The 27,339-nt window shown below is 39.4% G+C and overlaps 7 protein-coding genes across 7 annotated transcripts, besides 13 other annotated features; 4 read left to right on the plus strand and 3 right to left on the minus strand.

Annotated features, from left to right (window-relative positions):
- Window positions 1-525: 525 nt before the first annotated feature.
- PVX_121990 (hypothetical protein, conserved) lies at window positions 526-1,869 on the plus strand. The gene is made up of 3 exons (XM_001616911.1): window positions 526-905; window positions 1,214-1,322; window positions 1,553-1,869. Exons 1-3 carry the CDS (start codon window positions 844-846, stop codon window positions 1,733-1,735), a joined length of 354 nt encoding a protein of 117 aa, XP_001616961.1. The 5' UTR covers window positions 526-843; the 3' UTR covers window positions 1,736-1,869.
- A 179-nt stretch (window positions 1,870-2,048) lies between these two features.
- Window positions 2,049-2,907, plus strand: PVX_121995 (N6-DNA-methyltransferase; the record flags this gene model as incomplete). Its single annotated transcript, XM_001616912.1, has 2 exons — window positions 2,049-2,215; window positions 2,403-2,907. The coding sequence occupies 2 exons, from the start codon at window positions 2,049-2,051 to the stop codon at window positions 2,905-2,907; spliced, it is 672 nt and encodes a 223-aa protein (XP_001616962.1).
- Window positions 2,088-2,200: a microsatellite.
- A 982-nt stretch (window positions 2,908-3,889) lies between the features above and the next one.
- PVX_122000 (vesicle-associated membrane protein 714, putative) lies at window positions 3,890-5,163 on the minus strand (the record flags this gene model as incomplete). The annotated part of the gene is made up of 5 exons (XM_001616913.1): window positions 3,890-4,177; window positions 4,336-4,420; window positions 4,565-4,672; window positions 4,840-4,954; window positions 5,133-5,163. 5 exons carry the CDS (start codon window positions 5,161-5,163, stop codon window positions 3,890-3,892), a joined length of 627 nt encoding a protein of 208 aa, XP_001616963.1.
- Window positions 4,179-4,209: a microsatellite.
- Window positions 5,164-5,918: 755 nt separating the features above from the next.
- PVX_122005 (hypothetical protein, conserved) lies at window positions 5,919-7,405 on the plus strand (the record flags this gene model as incomplete). Its single annotated transcript, XM_001616914.1, has 1 exon — window positions 5,919-7,405. Exon 1 carries the CDS (start codon window positions 6,440-6,442, stop codon window positions 7,403-7,405), a length of 966 nt encoding a protein of 321 aa, XP_001616964.1. The 5' UTR covers window positions 5,919-6,439.
- A 2,512-nt stretch (window positions 7,406-9,917) lies between these two features.
- PVX_122010 (hypothetical protein, conserved) lies at window positions 9,918-13,121 on the minus strand (the record flags this gene model as incomplete). The annotated part of the gene is made up of 1 exon (XM_001616915.1): window positions 9,918-13,121. One exon carries the CDS (start codon window positions 13,119-13,121, stop codon window positions 9,918-9,920), a length of 3,204 nt encoding a protein of 1,067 aa, XP_001616965.1.
- Window positions 10,789-10,812: a microsatellite.
- Window positions 10,853-10,881: a microsatellite.
- Window positions 12,177-12,199: a microsatellite.
- Window positions 12,265-12,290: a microsatellite.
- A 1,112-nt stretch (window positions 13,122-14,233) lies between the features above and the next one.
- Window positions 14,234-14,261: a microsatellite.
- A 32-nt stretch (window positions 14,262-14,293) lies between these two features.
- Window positions 14,294-14,316: a microsatellite.
- Window positions 14,317-15,518: 1,202 nt separating this feature from the next.
- Window positions 15,519-15,554: a microsatellite.
- Window positions 15,555-17,289: 1,735 nt separating this feature from the next.
- Window positions 17,290-17,397: a microsatellite.
- A 399-nt stretch (window positions 17,398-17,796) lies between these two features.
- Window positions 17,797-23,431, minus strand: PVX_122015 (sodium/hydrogen exchanger 1, putative; the record flags this gene model as incomplete). Its single annotated transcript, XM_001616916.1, has 2 exons — window positions 18,268-23,431; window positions 17,797-17,952 (listed from the first exon to the last, which is right to left on the minus strand). The coding sequence occupies exons 1-2, from the start codon at window positions 23,329-23,331 to the stop codon at window positions 17,797-17,799; spliced, it is 5,220 nt and encodes a 1,739-aa protein (XP_001616966.1). The 5' UTR covers window positions 23,332-23,431.
- Window positions 19,148-19,187: a microsatellite.
- Window positions 23,432-24,267: 836 nt separating the features above from the next.
- Window positions 24,268-24,303: a microsatellite.
- Window positions 24,304-25,373: 1,070 nt separating this feature from the next.
- Window positions 25,374-25,396: a microsatellite.
- Window positions 25,397-25,792: 396 nt separating this feature from the next.
- On the plus strand, window positions 25,793-27,076 carry PVX_122020 (hypothetical protein, conserved; the record flags this gene model as incomplete). The annotated part of the gene is made up of 2 exons (XM_001616917.1): window positions 25,793-26,702; window positions 26,960-27,076. The coding sequence occupies exons 1-2, from the start codon at window positions 26,451-26,453 to the stop codon at window positions 27,074-27,076; spliced, it is 369 nt and encodes a 122-aa protein (XP_001616967.1). The 5' UTR covers window positions 25,793-26,450.
- Window positions 27,077-27,339: the final 263 nt, after the last annotated feature.

Genomic DNA, 27,339 nt, shown 5'->3' on the forward strand with positions numbered 1-27,339 from the left:
CCCTTTTCCCCTTGTTTGCCTCAACACGCGCGAATGCATACAAACCCGCACGCACATAGATAATATGTCCATATGACTTCTCCACTTTTGAATAATATGGACACTTTTTTTTTTTTGTTCAATTCCCCCCATGTAATGTAACAATTTTTAAATGAACTGCTTTAAAATGCCGCACTGAACATGTGTACAACAAAGAGAACATTTCCATGCGACAAGACAAATGCGTAATCCGCGAAAAAGCCAAAAAAGGGAACCTCCCATTTAGCATAATTGAACATTAAATTGTTCCAAAAAAAAATTATCTATGTAAAAAAACAATTCACAATTGCAAAGAAAAAAAAAACGCAAAGAACATGTGCGCGTCATCCTATATTCGTAGAGCCCCTCTAATTTGCGCACAAAGCTCAGTCGTACACCATTTTTTTTTTTTTTTTTTTAACCACATTACGCGCGTTTCCTCCCATGCGATATAATTCTCTGCGAGCAAAAAAGCAACAAAATAATATACACATAAGTTCCATTTATGTATCCACTGTACGTTTATGTTTATGTACCTACTCGTTTGTGCGCGCACCCTTTTCACCATTTTTTTACCAAAATGAGGGATTAACAAAGTTCCTCCTTCGATTTTTCCACTTCTCTATACACTTGAAAGCATTTTTTATTTTTTTTTTTTACACCCCATTGAGATGACATACGTCACATAGCATAATCGCATATGAGTAAGTACAAGAAAAAGTAAACGTATGAGCGTAAGTGTTTTCCTGGATTGAGAGATATTCGCCTCGCCCCCCCTCCCCAATGCTCGTACGCATTTCTGTATAATCATAACAAAGTTTGAAAATGCTATCATTCGTAAAAAGCGTTGGCAGAGGTTTCGCGCGTAGCTACGCATGGTGTAAAAGGTATAGCAGAAGGCCCAGTTAATAAAGAACGCACCTACACATGTGCATACGTGCATACGCGCGTCCACATATAGGCGCGTATCCCTGTATGCATATGCTCCAATGAACAAATTGGCGCGTGTTTGAGTTAGAAGGCGCATCAGTTAAGCCAATTTAAAGAAAGGCGCATTATTAATGTGTTGGCCACCGCGTTATACCCACGTGTATACACCCACATGTGTATTTTCACATGTGCGCCTTTTCGAAAAATTCGTGGCCCACTTTTAAAATTTGCTCCCCGCGGGCCCCCCCTTTTTTCGAACTCTTAGTGCAAGTTTTCGTAGATTTTTCAGCGAAGACTATTTTTGGACTAAAGCGAATGTCGGTCCATTCTTCATTGGCCTTCTAACTGCGCCCTATTGGTTTGCAGGCATAAAGGTAAAAGGACTTCCCCATTAGCTTCCTTTTTTTTAGGAGGAGGGAAAGGGAAACTTCCACATTTTGCAGTTGACATATACTTCTCTCAATATATGCATCCTCCCATTTGCGCATCTCCCAACGAGGCACAAAACAGCTTGTGTGTTAACACCGCCATGAAAAAAACAAAAAAGCTGCACAACTATGCGCCTTCTTCTCTATCCCATTTTTTACTCCCCTTTCACTTGTAGAACATCTATTGGACGCTGCGCTACGAGCAGTTAAACAAACAGGAAATACTCTCCGACCGATTCACCTGGCTGTACGAAAGGATGTTAGAAGACGAAGTGCATAAGACCCTTTTGCAGAAGCTACCCTCCTACAAGTTTAAAGATAATGGCCCAGAAAATATGTTAGGCCCCAGCCAAATATGACCTTCACGTCGCTTCTCCATTTTATGTACTGCTCAGCGATACCTGCGGGTATTATATGTAGTGTGCAACGGTGCAAGTGAATTTTTCTCCTCACGTCACCCAAAACCCTCGACACGCTCATGTTACCCTTTTTGAAAAATTAAGACTCCTTTTCCCCCACACGCTACCCACAATTTGACACACCAATGATAATATTAGCCAATTGATGTAACGTCTTTCTTGCAATATCACCGCATTGCGTAAAGCCCTCGTCTCAATTACCCCCATCATCAGCACAAACATATTTTTAAAATTAACGTAACTCCTTCGAAATATGGCATCTTCTCCGGAGGTGAAAATAAATTTTGACCACATTTATAACAACGAAGGGGTCAGGAAAGATGTGTACCTGCCAAGCAGCGACACGTTTACGTTTCTTGAGGCTCTCGAAGAAGATGTTGAGACCATTTCGCCAACTGTTCGCGTGGCGCTAGAAATGGGGTAACTTCAAAAAGGGAGAAAAAAAAATGCAATTTGATGCAAAACCGTTGGCACAACTGTGCGTGTGTACGAGAGAGCGCGAGAGAATTTATAAACCCATTTTTCACTCGCATGTGGATTTGTGTACGTTCTTACAAATACACAAAATTATGTGCATCCGCCTAACCTTTCGACCAACCCCCCACAGAACAGGAAGCGGCTACCTCATTTTGTCCCTTCGCGAGCTGCTGCTAAAAAAGAAGAAGAGCCTTGACCTCCTGTACTGCCTTGACATTAACGAGAAGGCCTGTAACTGCGTAAGGAAGGTAACATGGGACAATAAAATTTCAAACGTAGAAATAATTAACACCGATTTGTTTAGCAACCTAAGGCAGTGCAAACAATTCGACTTGGTCCTATTCAACCCCCCATATGTTGTGACGGAAGAAGACGAAATGAACAAAACAGACATCGTTGCATCCTACGCTGGGGGGAAACTTGGGAGAGAAATTATTTTAAAATTTCTGTTAAGCGTATATGACTATGTCAGTGATGAGGGAGTCATATACCTGCTCATGGAAAAGAATAACAGGCCAGACGAAATATTGAGAGATGAGAATATATCCGGTAGGTTCAGCTACACACAACTGAAAAAGAAAAAAACATTAAATGAGACCATTTTTATTTACAAACTCAGCAAAAAAGGTTCCTAATTCTTTGAAGTTGCAATGTTATTATTTTTTTTTTTTAAATGCTAGTGGCACACAACTGAGTGTCAGTATATCCCTAGTCACGCACACGGTAAAAAATGTAAGACGTAAAGACTGGTGTGAATCAATTATAACCAAGTTGCGCTTTTTTTCTTTCTCCCTTTTTTTTTTTTTTTTTTTCTTCACCCTTTTTCCCCCCTGCTTTAGTTCAACACGCGCGGGGCTACATACACCGCACGACATCGTCAACCTTTACTGTATGCAATTTTTTAATAGGAATGTACTTCATAAAAGGTTTATAATTTAAAAAAAAAATGCGCACATGGATGTTTCCCCATTTTTGCGAAATCGTCTTGCTCATAAATCTATGTATAATGAAAACCGGTGGGTGAAATACGTAAACAAAAGGGAAAAATGAATTTTGTGTAGGTGCGCGATGCGCGTTTGCAACGATGGTGGGGGGAATGGACATGCAAGTGGGACAGCGGCGCGTAGCAAAAAAAATGGCTTCGAAAAGTGGCCCCGCAAAGCGGCTCCACAAAACGATAAAACAATGCAGTGAGACAAAAGACGAAATAAACAAATGAACAAATTAAGAGAAATCAAAATAGGTACGGGCAGATTTGTTCGGATACCGAAATGAAGGGGAAAACGTAAAATGTTCCGCTTTGTCTTCACAATTTAAAAAAAAAGTTAGCAAAAAGTACTCCCTAAAAAGTGACCCTTTTAGAAAGAGAACCCAGCAATCACTACAGTTGTGCGTCACTATAGTCGTGGCGCTTTTTCCGAGTACCAATCTGGGTTAGCTTGTGTGGGGCTTATGCACGTGCGCCGCACCCTCAACCTCTTCTCCGTTACTGCTTGCTCAACTTGCGCACGAAAAATGCGATTACTTAAATTTTTTAATTCACCAGGGAGCTCACCTGTTAACCGTATTTCTGCCCATGTTCAAGGTATTCTCACTTCTCCCCCTTGGTGCCCACTTTTACACGTTGTAGAAGGACCAAATGAGAAAAACAAAAATGCCTAGGGTCGAAATGAAGTAAATAAGAAATCTGTTGTCTTCCATCCACATAAAAAAATTTAGCCTCAGGGCTTGCCGTCTGAAGCTTATATTTTCTTGATATAATTTTTCACTCTTGTTAACTAGTATATCAATTTTTTCTCTCCTCTCCAGTATCTTTTCGATATTCTCGATGATGATATTTTGTATGTTGCTAATTTTGTTTTTTAGGTTATGCACATCGTTCGATTCGTAGTTGTTGAAGACTCTCTGCAGGGGGGGGGAGAAAAAGGTACAGCAGCTACATTTTCTGTACCTTAACGAAATTGCTTGGAATGTGTATACCCACATTTGAGTACCCCCGTCGGGACTCTACCTAACGGTAATGCCTCCTCCCAAACGGGAAAACCATACCGTTTCGCGCTTACCATGTTTTCTCTCAAAACGGGCTTAAACTCTTCATCCAGCGACAGGGTGATAAAGTCGGACGTGTAGTTGAAGTGCTTAAAGAAGCTACAAACGGGGGGGAAAAAAAAAAAAAAATAAATAAATGCATACATATGTGCCGCTACCAAACCGCTCACTCGTCAACAGGCATACTCACGTGCACCCCCCAGGTGACGCGGCGCGAGCTTTAAAATACATCAACTGCCTTACACTTTCGATATTTCTTCTAGAAAAGCGTAGGGGGTTAGGAAGCCCAGTTCCTTGTCCGTCATGGCCATGAACGTGATGCCATTTTTCATGAGCTGGTGAAAAACGTAGCTAAAGGGGAGGGGAAAAAAAAAGGGATCTTTGTATTGGGGGAAACAAACAAGTTTGACACTTATATGCACTTCGCTAATCGCAATGTATTCAAGTGCGCCCCTCTTTTCCGCCTCAATCTCTCTCTTGGGAACGGACTGCCCCATTTGGCCCCCTCAAAGTTGTACTCATCGTAGATGTATGATTTCCTCGCGGAGTGGGGGGGGATAATTTCCAGAAGCAGTCTGCTTATGTTGGAAAAGTTGCCTCCGAATTCGGTGTATTCTGCCAGTACTGTTTTGTCTAAAGGGGGGTAAAAAGGGGGGTTAACAAAACACGCATCAGTGACCTTCGCCCATGCAATCGTGTGTATACGCTTGTGTGTGTGCATATGTACAAATATATGTGCGCTCCGCGCAGCAACCACTCGGCATGCGCCCCATCTCTCACGTTTCAAATTTGCACCCGTATTGCTTATCACCTCTTGCTACTAAGCCATAAATTATAGACATTTTTTTCCGTATTAAATGGGTACTCGTTTATTCTTTTATTTGTTCTGTTTTATCCTCTCTTTTACAGATTAAGCATAGGTGCACAGGTGAATAGATGCCTAGCTGCTAGCTATTCTGTTAGATTCCCTTTCTCGGTTACGTCGAGCGTTCTTCTTCCTGCGCGTACTGGAGCTTACACGTGTTTGCACATGCATATGGTATGCGTAGACCTTTACCTTAACCCGTTCAAGTGCGTGTTCCTTTCGCGAAGTGACATAAGTGTGAAAAATGAGCAATGTGCTTGCGGCAATAAAATAGGTATGTAATACCTTCACAAAACAAGCATCCGCGGAAAGGCTTAAACGGCCATTAATAACCCAAAAAAAGAGGCTTACTTTAGGCGAAGCGGGAGTTAACACTATTCATATGCGCGCAATGGTATGCATACATGTACATATACAAGTGCATATTTGTACATATTTGTGCATAGAGGCGCCTAGGGAAAAACCTTTTTTCTTAATGGCTCCAAAAATATGCGAAGTGTAAAATTTTGTCGACGTAAATTGCAATCAGCATAGCAAAGCTGAAAATATGTTTGTACAATGGTGCGCAAGTTGCGTGGCCGTTAAAAGGGAGCCGGGTGTAATTTGCCGTGGCCACCTGAGCTGCAAATTTTGTAGGTATGGCATCACAGCACATCGCATCCCATTCGTTAATAACGCGGAAAAGGAAAGAAAAAAAAAAAAAGCAGCGATGAAACAATTGTGAACATTTTTAAAAATGCTAAAATGGAAAAATAAATTTAAAATGGGATTTTTTTTTTTTTCCCCCAAATGACACATTATCGTAAGATAAAAAAATAACAGCTAATGGAGGAATGGCGTGAGAATGCTCTACTCTCAACGGTTGAGCTTTTACATGCTAGTGTTTGCACAAGTACAACAACTTAAGCAATTTTTTTTTTTTTGTTCTTTTGTTTCTGTGTAACTGTCAAGTATGCGTATATATAATGTAGATTCAGAGCCTTTTCTTTTTTCCGTGCATCCATTTGTGTATCCCTTCGGTTCCCACCGAGTTAGCATTTGTATAGTAGCTTTTAACCTTTTAACACGCCCCGGCTAAACGGTTAGCATCTGAACGGTTAGCGGCTGAACGTGGAGCAACCACCCGAAGTTAAGTTATCTGCGCATCCATGCGTTAAGTCCACCCGCAGGACTCGCGAAAGCACGAAGCCGAGGCACGCATCAACGCGTCAGCGCTTCAACCCCTTCACACTTACAAAGGCAAGAAATACAAAATGTGCACACTTAGCCACAGCCACACCCCTAAGTCGGAGGAACTTTACAAAACTGTCGTGGAGAAAGTGCTGGAGCACACCTGCCAGGAAAAACCAAGCAAATACTATTTTCTAATTAAGCAAAGCCAACAAAACTCGAAAGATTTTTCCCTAGCCAAAATAACCTTCAGAGAAGAGCCATTGCTCAACTTGGGGGATAACCTTAAGGAGGATGAAACGTTTGCTTCAGTTTTTAACAATTCAGAAATATCGCAGAAAAAATTAAAGAAAAAAAGAAAAGAAGAGTACCTATTAAGTAAATTAAAATCGTCCAATGTTACTCTATCTGATGAGCAGATCGTCGCAAAATTAAACAAACTCCTAAAATGTGGAAAAAACAACAGGGAAATTATTTTTAAAAAGGACAGTCTTCACGAATTACAAAATTCTTACGCTTTTTATGATGATTTATTTTGCGAAAACTTTTACCTAATAGGCCATGAGTACGATCTTCAAATATCCAAACAGCTAAATGGCTTGTCCGTTTTGTCACTTAGCAAGTGTAGCAGCATCTTCTTTACAATTTTAAGTGACTTAAAAGCTGACACTTCCAAAAGCTTCATACAATTAATTAAGGACAATGTGAAAGTAGAATACGATCAAAGGTTATTAAATACTAGCGTATCTGGGAAGAGAAAAAAAAATGCTCTTTTTGTGAACGAAAATATGACCATTTTAAAAATATTCTATAAAGATAAGCTGTATATGATTAAAAATAAAATATGCGGTTACCAACACGACATTAATGAAAACCTCGTGAATAATCCCCACCTCTTATTTTTGGGCCGACAGGAGGCCTGGATACTTATCTTAAAATGCAAGGAAGAGGCTATTTTACAAAATTGTATAACTGCAACTCGGTACGAAGAAATACGGGAAAGTGAGATTGAACGGCACGACTGTGTTTTGGGTTCCTTGCGGAAGTAACCCCCTTAACCTGTTTTAGTGTCTTACACATATGGGCTCTTCCCCGGCGCCCCCTTTTTTTAAGTATCATGCAGTTCTGCCCGTTTCGTTTGAAAAAAATCCACGCAGCCGCGCTAGCCGTGCAGCTTTGAAGCCACGAAAGGGGAGTACATAAAATATGCACACATATATATATACATATATATATGCATGTACATACATGCACACCTCCCCCCTGCGTGTGCGTGCTTACTTTTTTTAGCGTTTCGCATTAACTACTTGTTTTCACTGATAAGTGAGAAAGTTTTTAAAACAAATGAGGCATATGAAATGGGTCTAGCGCGTACACACAGCTATGCAGGTGTGTATAACTAGGCGTCCCTTGGCGCGCATGTAAATATATGCATACGAACATGTACACTCGTCAGCGCGAACGTGTGCATACGGGGCGAAAACCCAGTTCCGTATAATGCAATGTGAAGAATAGGAAAAATGGGAAAAATGAAAAAATGGAAAGGGGGAAAAATGGAAAAGGGAAAAAATGGAAAATGAAAAACATTTTCAGTTTATCAGACATTAAAAAAAAAAAAAAAAAAAAAGAAGGATGGATGGATGGACGGAAGGAATGAAGCGATATGCAGTTATCAAAAAATAATAAACGAAACAGATTAAAATTTAACAACTTATTAAAAAAAAAAAAAAAATTAAGAAAAGGCGCACATTAACAACTGCTATTAAACACTTCACATAATATACACTTACTACATTAAACACGTGGCACATACTGGTCTGCGTAAGTTCTCCCCTTATAGCTGAAAAAATATTACAAAGTGCAGGAACACTTCTGCTTATGAATTTTAACACGGTAGGACAAGGTATTATACGAGATGAGATGCAATTTCGTTTATTTATTTATTTATTTATTTATTTATTCATTCATTCATTCATTCATTTTTGTAGGAATGTTAAGAGGGCTGGGGCTCTCCATCCATGTTAAACAGCTAATTCGCCTCCTTTGGTTATCTTGTTCACACTGTTTTGCTGCCGTTTCTGCCGTTGCTGCTGTTCTTCTTCCCTTTCTTTCACTTGCAAAAATGCGCTTGGGAGCATAATCCCCAATGCACCGCTTTCGTTCAAAAGGCTTATTATAAAAGCTTCACAGCATCTTCTGCAAATCCTGCATCATGTGCTGCGAAGCTACCACATAATCGTTCCTCTAACCCGAGTTATTATCCCACTCCTTTGCTTCATTTTTTTGCTATAAAACGTTGCATAGGTGCAGCAAAAAGTTGGGCAAATTTTTATACGCTCTTCTGCATTTTAGCAAGCATACTTTGCCTCCGTAAAATGTATATACTTCTTTTTTTTTTTTTTTCTTTTTTTACTTCATAGGAACAAAAAAAAAGGAGGAAACGTTCTCCACAGTTGCGAATAGCGGTAAAACAATTGCTCAAGCTTTTCTGCATAGCTGATTGAAAGCCCATTTTATGCTTCATAAAGTGCTTTTTCTGTTTTTTTCTGTTTTTTCTGCTTTTTTCTGCTTTTTTCTGCTTTTCCTTCTTTATCCTTTTCGTTCTCTTCTTCCTCCTCCACCTTCGGGACGTCCACTCCATGTGCGAAAAAAATCAAAATGACTAACCATATGCTTCATTTATTTTTTGTAAAAATGGACATAAAAACACAATGCACAATCTTCTAATATTTACCATGATGCGTCCTTATATGTATAAAAAAAATTACACTATCATCTTTATACATTTTTATGAAACAAAAAAAAAAAAAAAAAAAAAAAAAGGGGGGGAAGAGAGAAATTAACATTTATTTTTTACTGTTATAAATATACTCATACTCTTTTAATTACAATTAGTAGCTTTTGACCTAACATATATTTATATACATATATCCTCTGCGATTTCGCACGATATGTATATGTGATGACTTTATTTGATTCATTATTATTTTTTTTGTTTCCATTTAACACATTACAACAATATTTAATTCTGAATAAATATAAATATGGTAGGTAAAAAAAAAAAAAAAGGGAATGAAAAAATACTCAAATGGCAAATTCTGCTAATTTGAATGATAAAAACCGATTGTGGAAAAAATTATTATCTCTTTAGTTGCTTCTTCAGAATAATAATATTGTAATTTAATACGTTCAGCTTTCACAGAAAAAAAATTTTAGTGCCTGATGGCAAAAAAAAAAAAATTCTGCATATATATATATGAGAAGTACACATACTAGCAAATATATATATACGTCTTTTAATTAATCAAATGTCAGTTTTCTTCTGAGTGGTTCGTTTTTTTCTTTTGCGTTATCAGTTCACTTGGGGCACAGTACCACATATCACCATATATCACCATGTTTCTTCTGTTGTTCTCTTAATTATTCACCAAAAGGACTGTTATTATAACTCCTTTCCATTTTTATTACCACATGGCAAGCGGTTTAATCGCCACAAACACTAATAATCAACTTCTTCAAGTCAACTTTCTTTTCTTCCACACAAAACTGCGTTAATGCTATTCAACTTTTGCTCCTTTCTTCGTCTACCTCCCTCGCCGTGTGCACCTCCATACTGTTTTTCTTTTCGTTTGTTTTTATAAAATTCACTTCCCCAGGGGGATTTTTATCCATCTTATCATACTCTTCGTGGTCATCCCCGTTGGCAGTACTAGGGCTTCCGTTATAATAATTCTTGCCAGATTTATTAAACGACATTTTATTATATTCACCTTTTTTTGCCTTATCCAATTCGGCATTTTTGTCATCCCCAAGGTGGTTCGGGTCACCACTTTCGGCTCCTCCCAATTCAGCCTCCACTCCCTGCTGAGCTACTCCCCGACGAAGCTCATCTTCCTTTTCCTCCTTCATATCCACTGAGCCATTCGCTTTACATTTGTTATCCCCCTTATTTGGCGATATCTGCGTTAGTTTTTTAAAAAATTCCTTGTTCATTTCGTTTTTATAATTTTCTTCATAAATGGACGACTTCTTCCTTTTTTTTTCCTCTACGCATATTTTACCATTTTCGTGTTCTTCCATTTGGTGAGAATCTCCTCCCCCTTGCACTTTCATGCCACTACTGTAATCGTATGGTCTTTTTTGCTTCCTCGCAGGTGCCCCTGCTGCCTCTTCCGCCTCGCTCGTTTGTTCTCTTGCGAGATGCTCCTTTTCGTATTTTGCCTCCATAAATTCGTCCTTTATCAGCTTGCTCTTTTGGCTGAATTTGTTGTACCGGTCTTTACTACTGCTGACGCTCTCGTAGGGCTCACTTGCCGGAGGGTCTTGCGCATCCTGAGGAAACACCTGTTCGTTGCTCGAGCCATCCTTCACGGCGCTGTCGTTGCTATTATTACCCTTGCAACTTTCGTTATTGCTATCCTTATTATGGCTGTCCCCATTTATGCCATCGCCACCACCGCTGTTATTAAAAATGGAACTTATTTTCTTATTCAAAAAATTAGCAAAACTGAAATTAAATTCATTTTTATTTGAGTTATTCCCTTCTTTTGCTTCCCCCTCGGGGGGTTTACACTCCTCCTTTAGCATAGCTACTTCGTTTGAATGATTCCCATTCAAAGGTTTTTCGCTTGCTAATGCTTCTTCCGGTAAAATTCCATCACAAGCGTTATTAGGACACCCATCGTAATGCGTTATATGCGAGTTATTCATTTCATTTTTAACCCCATCGATGGTAGAATTTTGTGAAGAACTATTCGAAATGTCATTCGTGCTGCTGCTCTTCTTTAAATTGACATACGTACCACCATCCGTTTTATCGTCCACTGTAGCGTTATTGTTAATAGAACTGCCTGAGGGATTATCCCTCGTTTTGGCAGAATTATTGGTACTGTCCTCCAAAGGGACATTGCAAGCATTTTCCTTATTACACTCTTGGTTGTCATTGGAAAATTCGGAATCCTGTTCTGAATTTTCATCAGACATTTCTTCTTCATCATCCTCATCGTCGTGGTTGCCTCCCTCCTGTTTGTTATTTTTTTTCTGTTTTGATGTGGCGCTCTTACTACCCTTTTCTTTTTTCTCCTTTTTTAGCGAATTTTTTATCGTTTTCTTGCTACTACTAGTTGAATTGCTGTATGTAATTTCTTTATTATTGTTTTTTATTTTTTTCTTTTTCTTATTCGATGAACTGCTATTTTGACCTGCGTCTCCACCACTTAACTCCTTTTTCTTCCCATTGCTATGGTTGTTATTATTGCTCAAACTCGTTCCTTTGCCACTCGATGTGTTTGCATTATTCTTTTTAACGTTGTTATTTAAATTATTCTCTTTCTTCGCAGCATTGTTCTTAGTGGGCTCCACGTTATCCTCCTTCACATCGGGTACGTGATTATTCTCTTTTTTTTTATCTTCAGAAGGGATGCTATCACTGATGTTGTTCCATTTGCCGTTCTGATCTTCATTCGCCTTACTGGGTTTGCTTACAATTTTCATAATTTTGGGCTTCTTTCGTTGATTGCCGCTGGTGCTGGCATCATCCGGCTCGTCCTTCACGCTGGATTCCTTCCCCTCCGCGTTACTGCTACTCACGTTGTTGTTTCCACTGCTGTTTCCACTGCTGTTGTTACTGCTGCTGACGATGGTGCCGTTTTTTTTACTGCTTTCCCCGGCCTCGTTATGGCTGTTGGCGGCCTCACTGTTATTGTTGCTATTGCTATTGTTGCTATTGTTGCTGCTGTTGTTGCTGCTGTTGTTGCTGCTGTTGTTGCTGCTGTTGTTGCTGCTGCTGTTGTTGACATTGTTACTGCCACCGTTGTTAACGCCGCCACTTCCACCGTTGTTAACGCCGCTACTTCCACCGTTGTTAACGCCGCCACTTCCACCGTTGTTGACGCTGCTACTGCCGCCGCTGTTACTGTTACTGTTGTTGTTCTTCTTGTTCGAAGAGCTTTTCTTGGACTTCTTCCCCTGCGCGAAAATGTTCGCGTAATTCCTCTTGATATCCTTAAAAGATATGTTGCTGTCGTTATAGTTTAGCGAGGCAAAGTTTGAAAAGCTGCTCCGGTAAATGCTGGGCTTCGAGTTCGTTTTCGCCTTGGAGGCATTACTATCATTTGTGTTACTGTCACCGTTGTTATTGGCGTCGTTCCCATTCCCGTTACTATCCTGGTTCACAGTTTTGTTGCTATCCTGGTTGGCTTTCCCGTTTGCCTCCTCACTGTCAGCTTTCCCCCCACCTTTCTTTATAACAGAGTTCTTCTTAGCATTAGCACCGCTGGGGCCATGATCATTAACATTGTTAATGCTGGCCTCATTATTCAAGTCACTGAAGCTGACAGAATTGGGCATATAACTTTTAATGATATTATTATTGCCAAACGATTTGCTACTGGAGGTGCACTTGTTTAAATTATTGCTGGTGTTTTTCTCATTCTCCCGAATTTCTGTTTTGTTTTCCTGTTCCTCTGATAGGTCCTTTTCCTCCGTACAACATTCATGTCTTCTAAAAAGGGAAAAGGGCTCCTTACAAGAAATTCTCGCATTGTTACATTCAGTATGGTACTCTATAAATATAAATATCAGTGCCTTTTGCATAAAGGTTACCAGAGCATGGCATGGCAGCTTTTCATCATGACTTATATAGTACGAATTTTTCGATATATTTGCTTCATTAAAAAAAGCGTAGGCAGCATGGATAAATCCGTTCTCTACTAAATAGCGATAAACAATCAAATTAACTTCATCTGATGATAGGAGTATTTTCATTGTATTTATAACGGGGACATTAACTCTTTACGTGTTTTCTTTTTGTACAAAAAAAAAGGGGGGAATGAAAAACGGGAACAAACTGGGGGATGCTGTTTTTGCGCAGTGATTCACGAAGCAGGCTCGTTTGGCTCCCCGCTCGGTCGTTCGCTTGATCGTTCGCTTGATCGTTCGCTTAAACGTTCGCTTCTCCTGCTTCTTCCGCGCCTTCCGCTTGCTCGCTGACTTTCCCTTACGTTTGCTCTCGCGCTTACTCCTCCCCTGATTGCAATACTTCGTACGTTTCGTACTCTTCGTACTCTTTTCCTCGTTCTTGCTTGCTCCCTTTTATTTTCCCGTTTGCTTTTTATACTTTTATGTTAAACAAGTATAATACATGCTTTTACATTTCATTTCGCTTTGTTTCCCTTTTGTTTTCATTTTGTTCCTTCATCTCCTCGAAACAAATGAATTTAATTTGGTTAACTTCTCATTCATCAACTTGTATATTCATGCGTAATTATGCATAAAACGTAAAATGCTGTTTTGGTCACAGCAAATGGGCTTGCATTTACGTACGTGCGTATAAATATGTATATAATATGGATGTAATATGTAAGTAATATGTATGTATAATATGTATGTATAATATGTATATAATATGTATATAATATGTATATAGCATGTATATAGCATGTATATGTTTGTATGTACATGTATATGATATTTTTATGTACTTTCAACATGTATAATTGCTATTCCATATGCATTTTTTTTTTTTAATTTTTTGGTTAAATTGACTTAAAATGCAAAAAATTTTTATATATTTACATTTACGCATTTTACGGTATCATTGTATAATTATGAGCAGTGCTGCTTTTTTTTCTTTCGCAATTATTGTGCTTAATAATTATTTATTTATTTGCTATGTTATTACGCCATGTAAGGGCTATAATTATGCCATATTATTCATGCTCTTTTCCCGTTTCCTTTTTTTTTTTTTAAACGGATAAAAAAGCATGTTAATTTTTAAAAAAGGCTGTTCCCCCCTTGGTTCGGCAATTTGCAATTCTACATTTCAATAATTATGAACTTTATTTTATCTCTTTTTTTTTTGTTTTTCCGTTTCGTGACAATTCATAACGAACGTAATTTCGGCATGTACGCAAGTACATACATAATAAGTATATAATAAGTATATAAATAAGCTTATACAAACATGTATGTCATATGCGAAGGTACATATGAACATTTATCAAACAAAATGATGTAAGCATCGTGCTCATCATACGCATCATACGCATCGTACGGGTCGTACGCTTTTCAACTCATCTCATCCGCTCACGTGGGTACTCTTTTTATTCTGTTCGTTTGCTATATATATTTGCCGCACTTTTGACCTCTTACGTCGAACATTTTACATCATTTTAAATGTCACTACAGAATGGGGGGTACGCTGAAAATGGTTTTGCAGTGACATAATAAGGTTCACCATATCCCCTTTCAAGCCAACGCAAAGCAGTGCTCCGTACGTATATCAAATGTACGCATGTACATATGTACATAATATTTATATATATATATATATGCGTACGTACGTGCTTACTTTGCGCGCTTCTCCTTGAACGTACACAATCAATTCGTGGTACATTTCCTCGGGCCCCCTGCTCCATTAACCAAGGCGTACGCGGGGGCGAACGTAAGTAATATATATGGGAACATACATAAGTGGGCACACGTATGCGTTCATGCATAAATGACTTCGTGCGTACAAGCACATATGACTTTATGGGTACGAGCACATATGACTTTATGGGTACGAGCACATATGACTTTGTGCGTACAAGCATATATTACTTTTTGCGTACAAGCATATATGACTTTTTGCGTACACCTATGAACACTCGCTTGAACAAACTTGATAATAATCACACAGGGGCCCTGTGCGCGTCAGTTAATTATTCGTTCAATGGCTCGTTTTCCACCCCTCCAATTTCTTCCCCTTTACCGCCCTTCCGTTTCATGGTATGTCATTCATAATCCCGCACGTGCACTCGTAAATTTGCACGTCAGCGTTTTTCAAGGTCATTCCACAATGGACACAAAGAACAAAAAAAAGAAATTCATAAAATGGGTAAAAGCTTAAATAAAAAAACGCCAAGCATGCGGCCTCCCTTCATTCACGCATTTTGTGGAAAATGCAGAAAAAGGGGCCCAACGGAGAAGGTTCATCCGTACGTTAATAAGCTCGCACGGGCATTTTCTCACGTATATGTGCAGTGTGCCAGCGGCTATATAATATACACGTACACTTGTGTACATACGTAATGTACATATATACGTATATTTGCGTATGCACGCATCCGCTTCGAAAAGGAATGGCACACCAATACGCGCCACTACATTATGCGAACATTTTTTGCGCAGCACGTATGTGTGGTCACATGTAAGCAAGTAATGCACATGCGCGCACGCATCCAGATGTGCCTAGGTAGGCGTGCCAAATAAACACTAAGGTGCTGCTGATGCGTATTTTCACACGTTATTCCAAACGCATCGCTCATAAATACGCTCTGTTCGAAATCGCGCACCTCTTACGTAAGTGTCTCCACAAATTCGTTGGCACCAAAAGGGTAGGCAACAAACGGGCTATGCGTTCCACATAAAAATATGCGAACGGCAAGTATGCGAACGGCAAGTATGCAAACGGCAAGTATGCAAATGGCAAATATGCAAACGGGCAAATACTCAAACGGGTAACTGACAAATGGGCAAGCAAATAAACGAACATGTGGAACGCACATATGTGTTCGTATGTCTGTATGCATTTGCAAACATGCCAAGGAAAGCGTAAACTTAATATGAAAATTTATCAAATATGGAAAGGAAAAAAAAAAAAAAAACGACATAATAAAAAAGTACTAATTGATGAAGGGGATAATCCCGCCTTCCACATAGTAACGCTTAAATTTAAGTATTTTTTTTTTTTAAGCAAAAGAAAGTATATGAAAATGAAACTAAATTGTTGTGCTTACAAATCACGCACATGACGTAAATACGTTGTCACAAAAAAAAAAACATATTTTTTTAAAGTATCAAAGTGGGACCATTGCCACTTATTAAACTGTGCACGAAAAGGTACATCCACTTTTGTTAAGCTTCCCTTTTGTGCTCTTAGTAAATATATGCTATGCCTATTTTTAAACAAAATTGTGGTAGAAGCGCTTTATGAGACTTCTACAATAGGATTATCGACATTTGTAGATGTATGCTTAACTGTACCTAGGAACAAAAGCATATTTTCGTAAAAAATTTTGAAAATGTCAACCAGGTATTGCTAAAAGCAGCGGTGTGGAGTTAGGATATTTTTTTTTTTCGTTTGGCGCACCTTTTTTGTTACAACTTTTTCGTTGCAACTTTGATTGGCGCAACGCCCCTTTTGTGGTTATCTCCCCTTTGGATATTTTTTTTTTCCCACCCTTCGCAATTTATTTTGCAAAAAGGAGCACACCCCAGTTTGTAGCGGCATCCACGGGTTGACCTTCCATCGTACGTAAAAAGGCGAGGATAAAAATGTCCTCGAAAATGACCGCAAAAATGCCGTCAAAAATACCGTCAAAATATGCCCTCAAAATGTACCCAAAAAAAAAAAAACCCCAAGAAGCGCAAAAGTAGGCGCACAAACGCCATAACGCGAATAAGAACCCGTTACGCATATAGTAAATTCCCTTTTCCCATTTTTAACTTTCTATATTACCTTATGCCACTTAAAATTGGCATAGAATGGGCTGCACAACCCCTGCGGCGTATCCGAAAAACAGAAAAAAACAAGGTGCGTATTTAAACCTTACCGAATTGAAAAGGGAAAAAATATATAGCAGCAGTTATGCATGTCAATAGAGAATACAGTTAAAATGCAAAAGATACATTAAAATGAAAATGATCAAAAAGGGTTGTTAATAATATATATAAAAAACGCGTAACCTTAAAAAAAAATACACAAAAGAATTTACTTCTTTCAACATTTGTTAAAATTGCAACAACGCAAAAAAAAAAAAAAAAAAAAAAAGGACCAGTCGAATACAAAAGGTAAAGTCTGCTCTTAAAAATATTTGCGTGCATACGAATCACACACGTTCGTGCGTAATGTACGCATATACTCATGCACGCTATAAGGGGAAGGAAAGGAGAAGCAGGTGCAGGCATTACACTTTCAAATAAGCTTTATATAAAATGCGCGCGGTAAATACATCATTCATAAGTATAAACGGAATGAAGCACAAAAAAATGGAAAGATGAAAAAGAAACGAGCCGAATAATATATTCACACAATGTGGCCATTTTATATGCACACATCTCTAGCCACCTGACTCCACCTTCTTCTCCTTCGCTTGCATGACCCGTTCATGTACCTACGTCTTATAAATCGTAGCAACTGTGGAAATCTACACAGTACGTACGTACGTACGTGCGTGCGTATGCATATGTGCTAATACAGGTAGTGACCCCTCCGTTGGGCATTCTGCTATGCCGCAAGAGCACACAAGGTGAAAGGCGAATTTTGCAATGCCCCCCCCAAAAAAAATAAAGTGATGATGAGTAAAGGGGCAAACTAATAAACGATTAGGAGAACTTCCCTCTGGGATGATTCCCCCCTTTAACGCATTTCCAAAAAGGAAGAGCGGCCCTTTCTTCGCTACTTAATAATCATCTTAAACATGTTCTTTTTTAGGAAATAATGCAAATATGGCCTGTATCTATTAATTTTGATTTGCTGCTCATCGAAAATGCCATTCAGTTTTTCGTTGTCCTGGGTTAGTAACAATCCGTTGGCAGCTTGCTCATTAACGATCTGTAAAGGGGCGGGCGAATGATACATGTATAATCCGTTCGAAGCGATTTAGAATGGCGCTACTCCGTTAAGCGACTAATGGCACAAATGCAGAGCAGCGCAAATGATGAACATGCGCGTGGCGCGGCACAGGTGGACCGATAATAAGCAGGCGAGAGGCGCTCTCTAACGTCGGGCGAGCATTCCGTCTATGCGGAAAGTCGAGCTAAAACCGATGCGGAATCACGCCCAAGGTATGGGAACCTCTCCGCAAGCACCGCCGCTCAATCCGCTCACTTCGCCCACTTCGCCACTCCGCACAGCGCTCGCCTTTACCGTCTTCTTCAAATGCATGAGCATGTCCGCGCCTATCTTAATGAGGCAGTACTTCACGACGTCCTTGTACTTATTAACCAGGTGCGGTATGAGGCTCTTGGCGAGCTCTATATTTCGGTAGTAGCTTCTGAGCAAGTTTTTCCCCAGCAGTAGCTTCATAGTAATTCCCCCCTTATCCAGTGTGCACTGGTGAACGTCCACATAGGAGAGAATAATCTGCAGGTCCTTCATGCAGTGTTCATACACAAGAAATATATTTACCACTTTGGGCGAAAAAAAAAAAGAATGCTTTGTATTAATTTTTAATTTTGATAACAGTACGTTAAATTCGTATTCAAACCCATTCCTATGGTCAATGCTCCTCCTCCTTTTGTTGCTATTCTTGTTTTTGCTCTTATCAAAAGCATCTGCCCATGCTTTAATGGGGTTCATTCGTACCTTTTTCAAGGCAAAATCGGCAGACAAATCTAAAATGGACGTAAGTGTTAATAGACATTCCCCCGAGATGAAGCCGTTTACGTACAATTTTTTATATAATTCCCTGCACGTATTAAATATCATAATGTAGAGCTCCCCTTCTCTTTCCTTTCGAACAATTTTTTTTTTCAGTGAGCTGTAGAAAACATCATCCTTGGACTTCCCGGACTTATCCTTACTGTTGCCGTAACTTTCGTGGCTTCTTGCCCTTCTTATTTCGCTGAATAATTTATTTTTTATTTTCATTTTGGGCCTCTTTAAAAAGCTGTAAAAGGTAGCCACGTGTTTCTTCTGGCACACATCTTCTATGCATTCGAAATTTATCGTTTGATCTGTGTCATACCTCCTTGCAGTGAAGTCCGTGGTGTTGTTTCGTTGCGGTTTGGGGATTCCCTTTCCCCCCTCTAGGAAATCTCCATTACTGTTGTTATTATTACTGACATTGTTGTCATTACCTGCGTTGCTGTTGGAGTTATTTCGATTTACCTCCACATTTTGGCTATCTCCCTTGTGGAACTCTTCACTATCAGCATCATCGCAGTTATGGTTATCGCCTTTTTTACGTTTTCCCCCTTTGCTGCTTTTCACCTTTAATGGGCTCCGATTACCATCCCTTTTTTTTCTTGAACAGGCGGTGAAATCAAACACACCTGTGCATGGGGTACACTTCGCTTTATCACTTTTTTTCATCTTTTTCCCTTTCTCAATTTCTTTGTTCATTAACACCAAAGTTTTGCTGTTAGTTCCCTTGGTGGAGATGTTCAGCTCCGAGGGATTTTTCACCCCGATCGTTAGGTGACTCTTCTTATCATAGTTGTTGTTAAAGAAGGACGAGATTTTCTTCCCATCGCTGTCCAGAGCAAACAAATTTTTATACGTCAGGTATTCCTCAAAATTGGGTTCGTTACTTCTGTTTTCGCCCCCGTCATAGTTTATAATCTCATCCACCACGTTGCCCTCTTCATTTGTCACACAGGTGACGCAGTTTTGCAGGCCTTCCTCTGCGCGTTCTGCTCCTGCTCCTGCCCCTGCTACTTCTGCTTCGTCTTTTTCTTCTAAATCGTTTTGGCGGTCCTCCCCCATTTCGCCCTGCACACTCTCCTCCCGAACCCCCTCACATTCATGCGACTTTTCCTTCTGAATTTTTATAATAAAATTGTCGCTCATCAGCAACTCGTTCTCCCCTTGATCCGCATTAGCTACCCCCGGCGTGTCCTCATTAGTCCCCTCGGCGATCTTCTTCAAATCTTTGTAGTTGTTTAGCAAATTTTCGTCCTTCTTCGTGATGTTATCATAGTTTATATTTTTCATTAGGTGCTCCTCCCCTAGGTTGCTATCCTGTTGCGCGTATGATTTTTCCCCGTCTGGGTTTTTCCCCACCTCGGCTTCTCTCACGGAGTCGTTTTCTTTGCTCAGGTCGCCCTCCTTCACCGCAGCTTGGTCGTGCAAAAAATTTAAAAAGTTTTTTTTCTTCCTCTTTTCCTTCTCATTCGAATCTGGTGCACCGCTCTTTACATCTCCATTACTGCCATTCTCATTTTCCACATTGCTCTTAACGAGCAAATTATCACTCAAGGTTTTGGGCAAATCGGTGGCGTGCTCGATTAGCCTCAAATTGTACTTGGGATCGAAGGTCTCCTTCTCGTTGTGGTTATCAACGATGCTGTCAATCACGGTAAAGTTTTCCTTCTCCGTTCTGGTTCTCTTAAATTCTCGGTAATTCATTTTGTTTATAAGACGGTCATACGTTTTTATGGAAATCTTGTCATAGTTAAAAGCATTCAAGTTTTTTATTTTGCTATTTTCACACACCTTATCTGTGTAGCATGACTCATTATCGGAGAGCTCATTCAGATGGTTGCTCAGCTTATCAAAATTTTTGGACGAAAGTGAGTAGTTTATATTTGTGTAATTATGTTCGTCTTCATCGTTACTGCTGAAGTAGTTGTCATTATTTCTGATGATATTTATTTTCATTTCTCCTTTGTACGAGAAATTATCAAAGCTTGTTTTTCCCCTGGAGATGAATTCCCCTACTCGGTGCCTCCTACCCGCATTGTTTCTCATCTTCGTTTTTCCCCTTTTCTTTTTCTTCCTGCTATTACTGTCATCGTTATTTACGTAGCTGTATTCATCACTATTATCTTCATATTCTATATCCGTAAAATTGCTGTTTTTCCATTTCACCTCTTCGTATATACTTTTTTTTTTCTTCCTGCAACTTGGGTTTTCTTTTCCTCTATAAATGTGCACATTTCTATCGTTCAGCGCGCCTCTCTCATTAAGGGTGTCATTATCTGTAACGTTTGACAGTTCATTCTTTTGTAGAATCCTGCTGCTGATGGAGGAATGGGCCGAATTTTTATTATCACTTTTTTTCCCCCCACCTGGACTTGTCTTATCCTCGTTCTTGTTAGGAAAACTGCCTTTCCCATTGGAGGAAACGTCGTCAAAACTTTCGATCACTGTCTGCGAATCGTAAGCACGTTCCCAAAAGGAAATATCGCACGAGCTTATATCCTGCAGGCAGGCATAAATATCGGGCAACCTCAAATCGAACTCTCCATATTTGTTCATTTTCCTCCAGTACAACTCAGGGACTATTTTATTGGAAAAGTGAAGAATGTTGGTGCCTTTAAAAAGCCAGTAATTCTTTAAGCTCTTCTTCCTAATATAGAAATTGTAGTCAATCATTTTGAGCACCTTTTCTAGGTAAACAATTCTAAACGGGTTGGGCGGATAAATATTTAACAGTTTGTATAGACACTCAAAAGTTAACCCCTGAATGGTCAGTATGAGCAATACACTACCACTGATGTAGTAAGCCAACTCCTTCGTCAATTTGTCGTTAATTTTATTCTCTGCTTCTATCCGTAACCCTAGGACCAGTACAATACCGCCTCGTAGTCCTCCCCAAATTAGGAGCAATATTTCCTTCCAATTTATAGGGTACCCAATTCTGGACAAAAAAGGAGTAAAAATTAGAATCATTATTGACCTTGCCAACACCAAATAAATATACGTCAATACGATGTATATGAAAAAATACAAGTTGTCCTTGAACACATTTTCCATCATCCCAAAGGAGACTATCCCTGATATGATGAAAATGCTGGAGTTTCCCATGAGGGAGAGAAGCTCCACAATTTCTTTGTGCTTCCTCTGGGCCACTTCGTCCAGGGCAATATGACCATACGCGTTAATAAATAAACCATAACAAACGATTGCCAGCGGGCCAGACAAGTTAAAGTAATACTCAGAGACAAAGTAACTCAAATAACACATGGTTATCGTCGCCAGACACTGATTGTAGTAGTATTTTCTATACAAATTTATCCAGGCAAATGTCAGCATAGCCATGCCTATGCCAAATACGGGGCTCAAAAATAGTAGCTTCACAAACAGAATTACATACTGAGATGCGTTCGCCTTATACCCAATTGTTAAATAAAAAAAAAACTGAAATAGTAGGACGGAACTTCCATCATTTATTAGCGACTCCACATGAAACATGGAACTTATTTTTGAGGGGGCATCCACTACTGACAAAATTGAGAGCACTGCCACGGGATCTGTTGACGATAAGATGGAGGCTAATAAAAAGCTGCTGCTTAGGGGGGACTGCTCTTGCCTATACATGAAGGAATAGTAAAACAAAATCCCCAGTATACCCACTTGTAGTGCTACCCCTATCACTGCTAATCCTATTCCTCCGTAGAGAAAATTCTTAAAGGCGTAATAATTTATGTCCTGCGTAGCTTCATACAGCAAAATTGGCAACAGAACGAAGTAAAGGACGGACGAATCGATGTTCCTCGCGTTGATGATAGATTTATGCAAAGCATTCTCTTCAAACATGTTGAAATTTTTTGCTATCACGTAGGTGCACATTCCATATAGGAACCATATTACTGATACTGGGATGTTCAGCTTGTGTATTTTGGAAAGGATAAACTGCAGCATGGTCGCGGAGATGAAAATAAAACAGAAGAAAACCATTCCTTCGGAGACCTCATTCGATGCGGATGGCAGTTGGTTCCTATGTTCGTCATCGTCCCCTTCGTTCTCACTTCCGCTTCCCCCTGCATCCACACCCAATTTTGTATCTTCCCTTCCATTTTCATAATACTCATTCCTTCTCACCCTTTCGCGCAGCATTCTGGAGATGTGCCCCCTTCGCGGGTAAGTCGCCTCCTTACCGGAACACCCGACTAGCCGCAAATACCTCTCATTAACAAAGTTTGCTTTGCAAAAAAGGATGCACACATCTTCAAACAGGCTTAACTGAGATACATCATCGTGGGTAGCGCTAATATTGACACGTCGTTCACCCGAAAGTTTTATATTATCCCCTTCTTTTTCTCCCACTTTGCTTATTTTCAAATCACCGCTTTTTTCGTTCCCTCCCAGGGGGCACACATCTTCCCTGGGGAGTCTCTCACCTCTTTGGTCTACATGGTCTTCATTTTTCAACAGCACAAAAAGGATGCATAAAAGGAAAATTTTAATTTTTATGAAAAAATGTAAAAAAATCCGATTTTTCTTTTTGACAGATTTTTCCTGCTTAAACGATTTTAGATGGAGCATTTTCACCCGCGTGGCCGCAAAGTGTGTGTTGCAATTGCATCTACAAATGGGTTCTGTCTTGGGGGGCTCTCTCAAATGTGGACTTCCAAACGGGGGCGGCAGGGAAAACGAAAAAAAAACAACAAAAAAAAACAAGAGGAAAGTAAAGCGAAGAAATAAATCACGCGAAATGAACGGAGAAACTCACGCGAAATAAACGGAGAAAACCACACGAAATGAACGGAGAAAACCACGCGAAATGAACGGAGAAAACCACGCGAAATGAACGAGAAAACCACGCGAAATAGAGCGAAGGAAAACACCTCAGGCAACTGCTTTACATCTGGCGGTGAATTCCTTTCCCTCCCTTGGTCCCACTTATAAGGTGTAAAAACGTCATTTTCTCTAAAAATGTGTTGCATGCACAGAAGGAACGCCCGTTCTTCTAGTGACAAAACAAAACGCAAAATCGCTATTTCACAAATGGGGAAAAACTCGTTCGTAAAATTTGCCTTCTACAGTCGATCTTGACATTTTAGAAGGACCTATTCTCCTAATTCGATTTTCTACAGAATAGTCACACACGGGAGTACAAACGTATGCACAACGGTGTAACTTTATTTGCTCTCTCCCGATCTGCAATCTGCTGTTTCTCCAGAAACGCAGCAAAGATAAAGCACACAGGCACGAAAACAAAAAAGAAGAGAAGTCAAATTAGGTATTCCCACGAATTAGGTCAAAAAAGCGGCAAAGTGTGCTCCCTACGTGGAGGCGCAAATACATGTGCACACATGAACGGATGCTCGCACTCACAAATGATCACACGGGCAAATTATCACACAAGCAAATGCGCACATACACATGAACGCGCGCACACTTGTACACGTATAAATGGATAACTGCGTGCAGTTCAAACTAAAATCAAACACGAGGCGCATTAAATTTTGTATGCATTTTTGTTTAGGTTCATTTATGGTGTCTTTAATTCTAGCTCGTGGAAAGTAAAAACATATCTTTTTTAATTTTCCCCAACTTTGCAAATTGCCAATTTTCCAAATTGGCAACTTTCCAAACTGCCAGCTTCCCAAATTGGCAACTTTCCAAATTGCTAACTTTCTAAATTTTTCTTCTTTTTACTCCACGGCGAAATTCTAAGATATACCATTCTCCAAATGAGCGAATTCTGGAAATGCATTAAAAAATGGAAAATACTGAGCTCACGATTGAGAGTACAAATGAATATGCACTATTAGGTATAAACATTGAAATTTGAAAAAAAAAAAAAAAAAAAAAAACCTTAAACATGTACACAACTGTTCATACTATGTGCACGAATTAAATCGAAATGAAATGTAATAATCCTGTAAGATGGAAAAAAGTGCTGTATTCTTTATTTGAAAAATTGGGCATAATGTCATACGCGATATTCGCGCTAAGCAAATGCAAGTGTAAAATATGCCAGCGATTTTGAAAATGAAAAAAAAAGATGAATTTTTTTTTTTTTTTTTTTTTTTTCTTTGCAACAAATCGTTTAGGCATACAAGTTGGCACATATGTACATTTGCACATACGTGTTTAAAAAAAAAAAAAAAAGTAGCGTTTTCCTGAAATGGTTGGAGATTAAAACAAACGTTCATGTGTACATGTTATCCATACACGCATAATGAACAAAATAAATAACTCGTTCGAATAAACAGAACGTTCGGAGTGGTAGCACGCAAGCACACAGATTGGAAGACAATTTACCAATTTGTTCAGCAGCATTAACAAAATCGCTGCGAAATGGGAACCAAACGCGAACGTAACGTTTTTTTCTCACTTTTACAAGTTAAGGAAAGATTAACCAGGTAGATAACCACACAGAATTGTATGAAAAAAGGAATACCTATTATGCATATCTTAAAAATGCACGCAGTTGTTCCCACTTATGGATGCATACATTTTCTTTTGTGCTGGACATGACAGCCTGTAAAAGTGTATGCTGCGGGTGAATCATAATTTAATCACTATAATGAAAGGGAGTTAGTTGTAACTGACGGGGTGTAGCTGCGTGTAACACTGTTGTACTGTTCGTGGCACGATTCATCATACGGCGTTCTCTACGCGAATGTACATCTTTGCACATGCCCACGCTCATCTCATGCGTTGCGCGCAGAGGGACCTATGCACCCTCTCATATGTGAAGGAAGTTTCCACTCAAATTTGAAAGGCGCATCTCCTGCTAATCTGTGCGCAAACCATGGTGACTCAAAGAGATACATAAAACGAAAATCGATAACTTTCAAAATTTACGTTTTTTTGTTTCTAAAAAGGGTTAATAAAATTTCCCCCAAATGCCAAAGTCAACATGCAAGAGGCGTAACCACGATTCAGAGGAAAAGCTGTGCATTTTAAGCGCAGAAAATTTACGCGCGGCAGTTTTACGCGTTGCAATTTTACCCCGCAATTTTACTTGCGCAAAAGCATCATTTTGCCTTCGTTTGATGACCGGCTAAGCGGGTAAATTAAAAGAAAACCAGAAAAATAAAAATAACCAAATCGCCATTGCTGTGTAGGTATTTTTTCACTCCCCTTATGTGAATATAAGAAAACACCGCACGTAGCAGCCAATTCGTTCCTTTAAGGGCAAAAAGCGCTATATATGCCAATAGGGGATCTTCTCCAAAAACATGAAAATGTAGGAAGCACCCCTCTACCCGCAAGTGTATATTGTATAACATTTTGCATTTACTTTTTAACTCTGTTAACATCGCTTGATCACTCTTTCCACTCATTTTTTGTGAAAATAAACGAACAAAGGAATCGTAAAAAGCACAGCGAGCGTTTTTTTAAAAATGAAAGACATACATCTCCAATGCATCGCTCTCCTTGTATAGTTCACAAGTTTTATGATGCCACTGCTACCTCCTTTTTCGTCCTTCTGTTATGCCAACAGCTGACGTGGAAAAGGCGACAAACTGCATAACACTGCGAATCCAAAGTATACCTATCCGTGGTGTAATTCCATCCACCGGGGTAAACCCTTCCGCATGCAAAGCTCTGCCTCTACCCCAACACATTTAAAAGGCTCACGTAAGACCAACACCCAGGGGATCCCACCAAACAGAGAAGCGCCAAAACATTATGCACACATATGAACAATGACAAGCGACAAGCACAGCAACAACTTTTTCAGCGAATTTAACATTTACAATAAAAAAAACACGAAAAAAGTCGTCTACAGATATTTCCAAAACAGAACGCAGAAGCAGACCAAGTATATAACGCTCTCGCTCCTTGCCTTCAGCGGGCTGTTTCTCTACATCACCAACAAGGCCTATGATAGGAACATCTTTTATTTAAACAATGAAGTGTACAAAAAGTTTAGCAAAAATTATGATGCCTCTTCTCCGGTAATTTTTTCAAAAACGGAAAATGTTCTTCTGTTCGCTGTGTGCATACATATGCATATAGCAGCGTCATACACGTTTATGTGCCTCCCCGTTTTGTTACACACATTTGACCCTTTCTCTTAACGTACACAAAATTAACTATAAATTATTTTCAGCTATGCATCGAATGATTTACCTGTTCGTAATGCCTTAATCGTATGTGGAACATTGGTGCCATTTCGCTAGCCCATTTAATACGCTTTTTTCTTGCTACTCAGCTGGAAGCCCAAAATAGGTCCTTTGCTAGAATTTTCGTGAAGGCGAAGAGGAAGAACTTAGAACTGGATGCGAAGCCCCTAGTTTCGCAAATAATTAGGGTTGATGAAAAGGAATAACACGGGAAAGAAAAAAAAAAATAAAGTAATCAAAAGGGCAAGTGCTAATGTGTCCTTTTTTCCCACATCGCGGATAGCCACCCGAACGTGGGACATCTTTGCTACACTTTTTAAAAATATCTACAAGCAACTCATAAGCGAAGAGAACACATAAGCATAGCAATATATGAATAAATTTAAGCAGACAAATTGGGAGACTCCGAATTGTATTCACTACCATTTCGTCATGAAGAGTTACCCGAAGGGGGGTGGAGGACTTCACC

Source organism: Plasmodium vivax, chromosome 14 (genome assembly GCF_000002415.2).
Source record: "Plasmodium vivax chromosome 14, whole genome shotgun sequence".
NCBI classification, from domain to species: Eukaryota; Apicomplexa; class Aconoidasida; order Haemosporida; family Plasmodiidae; genus Plasmodium; species Plasmodium vivax.